The sequence below is a fragment of the Simochromis diagramma genome, unplaced genomic scaffold, assembly GCF_900408965.1.
Source record: "Simochromis diagramma unplaced genomic scaffold, fSimDia1.1 OVJJ01000669.1, whole genome shotgun sequence".
Lineage (NCBI taxonomy): Eukaryota > Metazoa > Chordata > Actinopteri > Cichliformes > Cichlidae > Simochromis > Simochromis diagramma.
Window position 1 is genome coordinate 2,837,388 of NW_024387458.1, and position 8,050 is coordinate 2,845,437.

General features: G+C 42.6%; 1 protein-coding gene across 1 annotated transcript; it reads right to left on the bottom strand.

The window, feature by feature from the left end:
• Nucleotides 1–2,567: 2,567 nt before the first annotated feature.
• Nucleotides 2,568–8,050, bottom strand: kcnj2a (potassium inwardly rectifying channel subfamily J member 2a). Its single transcript, XM_040014379.1, has 2 exons — nt 7,828–8,050; nt 2,568–5,869 (listed from the first exon to the last, which is right to left on the bottom strand). Exon 2 carries the CDS (start codon nt 5,622–5,624, stop codon nt 4,347–4,349), a length of 1,278 nt encoding a protein of 425 aa, XP_039870313.1. The 5' UTR covers nt 5,625–5,869; nt 7,828–8,050; the 3' UTR covers nt 2,568–4,346.

Genomic DNA, 8,050 nt, shown 5'->3' on the forward strand with positions numbered 1-8,050 from the left:
TTACTCCACTGATACACAGTGTTATTGTTTTCATAAACAGGGCGCAAGTAGAGCTGCACAATAGAAACACAGAAGTGAGAGCACCTACAGCAGCAAGAGCTTCCACACAGCGCTCAACAATGTGCCACTATTCTTCCTTTCAGGCAGGAAGTAAGCCTCAATGTGGCTTTCCTGGTCACAACTTTAAATTAATAATCCAATAAATAAATGCAATATGAAATGGTGTGACCGGAAAGTAACTCCTTACTTTCCCACCAGTGTCGCCCTTCAGGGGTAAACTGGTGCCAAGTTCTGTGTTCAGAGAAACCCAAAACAAAACACATAAAGACGGAGGATTTCTGGACTTGTATACACTTTTTATTTTAATCTTTTCCTCTTTGTGTTGTCTGCTGTGGATCAAAGCATGAAATTCCATTTAAAATTATGTCTCGTGAAGGAAATATGAAACACAGATCCTGATTTTAATAAGCAACTGAAAGAACTCTGACTCATTTTCTCTGTCTGCCCCTCTCGATGTGATTGAGATGAATCAGATAACGTAGCTGCTTTATGTAAGATGAAAGGAGCACACAGTAACACACACACACTGCAGCATCACGTTCAAAGCCCACTATAGTACTGACTCCGCGAGTTGACATTCGTGTCAGTCTTCCTTAGCAGTAAAGGAATTTTCCATTGACTTGGGGTGAGTTCCAGCTTTTTTTTCCATGTCTGCGCTGTTAAATAAAACCAGCAAAGGTTGAAGAAGCTGAGGCAAAGCATGGGAATAATGTTTCCTCTTTATTCGCTTTCTAAGAACAATGAAATGCTTCTCATCAGCTCTGAACACAAATGTGAAATGTGCAGTGTTTCAGATTCTTATCCATCACGTGACAACATCAGGGAGACATCTGATCGGGCAACAAATGGTAAGGTGCCCACATCTTCGGCTTGTATTCATACATGTATGGTTTCCTACTCTTACTGAGACCTCAAAGTGCTTTTAAAACGATAAAACACAAACTCGATTATATCTCATGTAAACTCGCACAGCAAATAAAGCTTTAGGGGCCGATTTCAAAAGAGTCGAGGATCAAACCTTCTTAGCAGACAGCAGCTCGACATCCTGAGCCACACCTGCTCACAACAGAGGCGGCCATGCCCAATCCAGAATGAATGGCGTTTTGGTGCGGGACATTCAGACTCTCTTTAATCGTAGTAAGAGATTTGGTCCACATCGCTGGCAGGATGTCCAGCTTGTGGTTGGACTCTTTCAGGCTGCCCTTTGTCACCGATTCTGTTCATAGCGTTTGTGGTCAGAATTTCTTGGCACAGCCGGGAGGGGGTGGGGGTCACTGGTTTAGTGGGTACTTTCAGTCCACTTAGACTGCTTCCCACTGTGTGACCGACCTGGATAAGTGGCAGAAAATGGATGGATGAACATTTAGTGTAAATATGATTGTTCTTTGGCACCTTTTACAAAAGAGATACAATATTTTGGGGCTTTTTTGGATCCATCTATACAAATTTAAGCCGTTAAATGATGTTGGTAAATGAGCAAAGTGAAAACGTAAAAATGTAAACGGAAAAGTGTCTGAAATTTTGAATAGTTTGACCCAGAGGCAAACTTGTTAAAGACTTTATTCCGTGATTCTGAGCTGAATTCATGATGACTCATAATGAATAAAAGAAAGAAGAGAGAGCGAGAGAACAGATGTTACACAAAGGACAAAGACAGATGAGAGAAAGTGATGGAAGGCAGGATGAGGGATGGATGAGTCCCAAGTATGCAGAAGCAAGAGAGGAAAAAGAAGGTGTTAATCCCTCTTGGGCTGGTGGGAAGCAGGACGAGGTGGCTGGTTAGTGTCACAGCCACGACTGCCAGCACGATCCCTGAGAGTCACACATTTGTTAAGCTTTGGGTTGTGCTACTTTATGAATCGCACCTTTAATCTTAAAAATCATTTAAGAGGAAACAAACTAAATTTGATGAATCCATGAATAAGAGACTGTGGATCTGGGTTTAATTATGCTGATAATGATCCATTTTCACTTCTTGTTTCCTTAAGTTAGTCTTTAAGTCTCATTTGTAGAATGTAGATGAATAGATAAATGCATAATATTTAAAAAATGACTTACTAAAAAAGCAGATTGATGTGAAAGCTAATTGCACTGACTGCCTGCAGCCACTAACCCTGCCATGCTTTATTATAGAAGACATGAAGACATTATTACACAAGGGCACAAAAATTTCTGAATGAAATGTTGATCTACTCTATCAGTTCTTTACGAGCATTCATTCCAGTAGACAATAGCCATTTTATGATCTTCATCTGAACCAGTGACGGAAGTCTGTTAGGGGTAGTTGACTAATGCTAACATGGTGCCAACCAGGCTATCGACGCACTTTGAAACCAAACATCCTGCCTGAGATAAACCAAAGTCCTTCTTGAAGCCATTCTCACCGCTTAAAAAGCCTCGGGGCACTTTTTAGGCTTTTTAGTTGGGCGTTTATGTCTTTTATTACCAAAATGAATAAAAAGTGTCAAAAGATGCTGAGAAATTTTACAGACTTTTGCTCAAAATAAGATTTTTCATCATTTCCTCCGGAAATTAAACTACTACAATACCGCAATAATTGATGCTTCTGAATTCACTCACATTGTGTTTGCATTTGCAACAATTAATGCAAAATAGTCCTTGCCCCTTTAGAAGATATTTAAACCAGCAACACGAGTTGATTCCGATTGACTTTTTATTGTAAAAGAACAATATAATACCATGTACAATATAATAATAATAACAATAATAATAATAATACAAAATCTGTACATTCTGTGGTTTTGCAGTACATTTGGAAGACTGATACAAAACAACTGCAACAGGGAGGGAGGTATTTACACGTGTAGGATCTGCCTATTGAGCCCAGCGGCTTTCTGTCACAAAAGATACAGGATATAAACGTGTATTGATGCAAACTCTTGTGCAGTTACAGTACTTTTGTTTCTTTGAAATCTTACATTCTCAAGTAAAACAAAAGCGTTACAACAGAGAATGAAAACTCCAGTGGTGTTGAGGCCGATTTCTAGTTCAGCACAAAGGGAAACCGGCTTTACGTAGAGACTTGATATTTATTTATTTAAAAATTTCTTTTAATGTATTTGATTTCTTGACACCAATACACTGACTCGTATTTTCAAACCTTAAAAATAAAGGTTTGCCTTGAAATGAACTCTTGTGTTTAAGATGAAAAATCTGGCCCATCAAAAGAACTCGTCAGTGTTGCTTTTTTACCACTACATGACCACCTTCTTCATTACACGGGTCCAGATTACGGCTTGATGAAATGGCTCCAGATACAGATAATCGACATTTTAAAAAAGAAAGAAAAGAAAAGAAACTGTACACATGTTTTTGAAAAACAAACCTTACATTAAACGGCCTAAACTTTCTACTTTTTCTGTACCAAATCTAATTGTTTTTTTTCAGAAACATAACTATAATAATAAAAATAATAATAATAATAATAATAATAATACTCTTTGGCATTGTCATAGTCATTATCAAAAAAAAAAGAAGCAACATCATAGCAGCACTTTTAAGAACATTCAGATTCTCATATTACCCCAGTCTCAGTTTAAATTAATGATTTCTGTCAGTTTGATGTCGTTAATACTACCCTGCTCGGCTCTCTTGACGCAAGCAGGCATGTTTCTATCAGTCTGACCAGCTCAAACATTTTCTGCAAAAGCACAAAGCTGAGAGAATCAGTGCTATCGAGTCAAAGGAAAGTTCTCTACAGGTTATTGCAGGCGAAAACTGCATTCAGTGACGTCTGCTATGAGGCCAGCTCATGAACAAACAACGTGTACCTTCTTTGTTCCAGACATCCGATTTCTTAACTCTTTGGTTCTGTGACAGTGTCAAAATGAAAGTGTTTTAAAGGGTTTTTTGTGTAACTTCCACTTTTTCTAGCAGCACTAGAGAACTTAAAAAAACAAAAAAACAAAACACCTTTCTGAAAGAGCGTCATTCTCGCTGGACAGAGCAACTGAGACATGCCTGCAGTTTTCAAGTCATTGCAATAGCCTCCGTCCTCTCTGCAGTCACCGGACACTGAGCACACATTCATGGGGACTTGATGGAGAATTCATTCTGCGATATGCACATGGTTCATAGTGCTGTGTTTTGTCATGCTGTATGCAAAGTTCAAGCAGACTCATCAGGACAAAGTCTTACACCTCACTGCCACTTTCCACAGCAGTACCGTTTGGGTTGGCCTCTAACTCTAACCCAGCTTGGCTCGTAGTGCCTTTTCAGAGCAGAGATGCGACTCTCGGAAAATCTCTCACGAGATGTCTTAACAGTCATATTTCGGACTCTCGTCTCAGAGGCCGGGGCTCTAGAGGCACCATGGCTTGGTTATGTTCGCTCTCTGAGATGTTGTCTGTCTGAGTGCCATCAGGGCCGACGCTGCCCCCGTTCCCCTCGTCTGTGTCCTCTTTGTTGTCCAGAGCCATCTCGTTTTCATAGCAGAAGGAGTTTGAGTTGGAGAGAATGAATTTTTTCTCTGCCAGGTCTCTGGCGCAGCACAGAGGGGTGCTCGACACCTCGTATGTCTTATGGAAGCGGGAGTAGTCCACCTTGTAATAGTTCTTTTCCTCGAAGAGCACGGGCTCAAAGCGATGGCCCCAGAGGATCTCGCTGGCGACGTAGGAGCTTCGGCACTGTGTGGTCATCGCCGTCGCCTCGACCATGCCCTCCAAGATGACTACGATTTCAAACTCCGAGTTCTCCAGGTCCTGTTTGCTCATGTCATAGAAAGGGCTGTCCTCATCGATCTCGTGTACAATGGTGATCGGGGAGACCAGGAAGATGCGGTCGACTCCGCTGTCAAAGCCCACATCTATGTCCATCTGGTCGAGGGGGATGTACTCTCCCTCCGCTGTTGTTCGGGATTTGAGAAGCTGGGCTCTCACGTGTGCCTCGACCAGGTGGCTCTTCCTTAAGTTGCCCACACGCCACATCAGACAGAGCTTGTTGTCCCTCATGGCCACTGTAGCGTTATGGCTGAAAACCAGTGTTTCATTCCTCTTCTTGGGCTTTGCCATTTTTGCCATGACTGCACCAATGATGAAGGCGTCAATGATGCAGCCCACAATGCTCTGGAACACCACCATAAAGACAGCCACTGGGCACTCCTCCGTTACGTATCTGAAGCCATAACCGATCGTCGTTTGAGTCTCAATGGAGAACAGGAAGGCACCAGTGAAGCTGCTAACATTGGAGACACATGGATGGTCATTATTTTCTAAGTCCCCGTGAAAGATGGCCACCAGCCAGAAGACGCAGCCAAAGAACAGCCAGGACAGGAGGAAGGCCAGGCAGAAGATGATGAACATCCACCTCCAGCGGATGTCCACACATGTGGTAAAGATGTCAGCCAAGTACCGCTGACCCTTCTCGCTCACGTTGATGAACTGCACGTTGCAGTGACCGTCCTTCTTTACAAATCTGCTCTGCGGCTGGTGCCTCGTGTGCACCTTGCCCTTGCTGTTGCCGTTGGGTACTGCCATTGTGGCAAGCTTCATGCCGTCCTCCTCTGATGACACAATGCTGTAGCGGCTGGCTCGCACGCTTCCCATCACCTCAGTCTGGGAGGGCTGTGCTGCTTCTGCTTTGGAAAACAGTCTAAGTTTCTGGAAAAAGCGTTGGAGAAACAGTTTTGAAACACTTCTGGGACCAACTCAGAGAGGAAATGGTTACAAAATGAGGCGGGCTGAAGGGATCCCTCTTCAGCCTCACTGGCCTCTGGATGCAGTGCAACAAAAGGAGGGTGAAGTGGTCACTCCTCTTTCATTGGGCGACTGGGCCTCATCAATGTCAAGTGCTACAAGGAAACAGAGACAGAAGGTGTCAATTAGGAAAACTAGCATCCAGATACATAAAGGTAACTGAGCCTGCTGAACATGAAATCGCAATAGCTTGTCAGACGTGCATGCAGCCTGAGAAAAACCATCAAGAACTTAATACACGGGGCCAGAAAAGCTCACCTCTGTGCCAACAATATTTCATCCAGTTATGACAAACAACAACAGTGATATTTAACCCTCATCTAACATTTCAGCTTCCACTGAGAGAGGCCACACAGTAATTGCACTCAGGTCCCGTTATTGGCCATTTACAAAGTGGACTTATTTTTCTTGGCTGTGCCATGCTGACCTGGTCATTTCTTGCCAGACTGCGGGCTGATGTGTTTCTATGGGATCTCGTGCTGCTGGTCTTGCACTGCTGATGGATTATGTAAACTATTTACACTGAGAAAGCCCAGATATGCAAACTATTTTCCTTCCTCTCATCCCTCAAACAATATTCAGCAAAATTTGAGCATGCACAACAACCTGCGACTGAAAATCCCCCCCCCCCAAAAAAAAAAAATTTTTTCAGATGTAGATGGCTCTAGGTGCTCAGTGAGGTGAAAGTCACCCAAGCTGTTTAGCTAACGCAACTTAAAGTTCATTTTATTATGTACTACTACCATTATTAAGACATTATCTAGCTAGTAAGAAAGATTTTAAGGTTTCAAGGAGACACTAAATGTGTGAAAACATTCAACTTGATTCAGCTTTCACCAGGTCAGTTTCAGGGTGGAAATTTGTCATTTTTTGATAGGTTTTGAGGAAAAAACGTGTGCATAAGAAACATGCAGCTTGTTGACGTTCACAAAGCCCTCAGGGGTTTCTCCTCTCTGCTGCGATAACAGCTGCCCCACGAGGATTCTCTCAGCACAACTAAAACACCTCTCATTAATTTTCCTAGCAACAGGGTCTATATCGACCCAGCACTGCCTCCAGTGCCCTGTTATGTTTTTTCTGCGTGTGTTAGGATCGATTTCTCCTTGTGGCATGAGGCTTTAAGATGGGAAAGAAGTTGGCAGCAGAGCCCAGAAAGTTCCTCCGGGCCTGGAGGGTATCACATGCACCCTTAAAGCACAGAATATGTTGCCACAGCTGAGTCATACTGAAGTTTCACACCTGCAGGATGTTTAACTGGCTGATGCAATTTGGGCTTTTACTTACTTTGATTTAACTTCAAAAAAACGAGAGAAGGCACAGTTGAGTAAAGTTCAGCCCATCAGTACATTATTTAATGTGCATGCTGATTGCAGTGTAAGCTGCACTGTTGACCAGTGTGTATTTTTTTCTTCACACGATGGCTTAAGTGCGCAGTACAGAAATACTGCACGAATACAGCGTGTTTTCCTTTTCTCATTCAAAACGACCGAATTTTAATAATTTTTAACTATTTTAGAAAAAAAACTGTTGTACAACATTGCCTGAATAAGTAGACTCAAAATCAAAACTGTTGTTTTATTATTATTATTGCTTTATACACTTTTTTTTTTAGCCTTTTAAACGTCGCTAATAGAGTATCTAATCGTAAAGAGGCGGGCAGAGCTGCTCTCAGACTGCACCAGATGCCAGCGACAAATGTTAACAGGTGCGAGGGGAAAAAAGGAGCTGCCTTCTGATGCAATCACCCGCACAGAGACGGACAGACCCTCAGACTGACAAAGACCCGCAGGTTTCGCTTCAACCGCAGCGTCACACTCGGGACCTCAGTGTGAAGCTTGAAGCGGTTATGACATGATAAAGTCAAACTTTTGGCGGGCCATCTGACTTCTGTGACAACAGAGAAGCCAGGGAGCTTGCGTGTGGAGAATCAAACATCACACACGCTCCTCAGACATGCGTAAAGCACCTAATAAAGCATAACATCTTACATTAAAGCGCAAGAGCAGTAGATCTGTACAAGGAACGACTTAAAAGAAAATATCGTCTCATCTACCTGGTGCTCATTTGTAGACCGGTTGGAATCACCTCGGTGAAATAGTAATCCAGACTTCCTCTTGGGTTTTTTGGGGGGCTTTTGTGGGTTCTTTTACAACCAGCGTCGTCTTCGTGCGTCTGCTTATTTTCAGTTTTGTATTATTATTACTTTGGAATCAACAGGATAAAACCACAAACCTTCTCTCATCTCTCTGGAAGACCGGTCTCTACTATGTGCTTCG

Bases quoted from the DNA above. Each gene is read 5' to 3' on its own strand.
- kcnj2a (XM_040014379.1), bottom strand. From the start codon at position 5,624: ATGGGAAGCGTGCGAGCCAGCCGCTACAGCATTGTGTCATCAGAGGAG.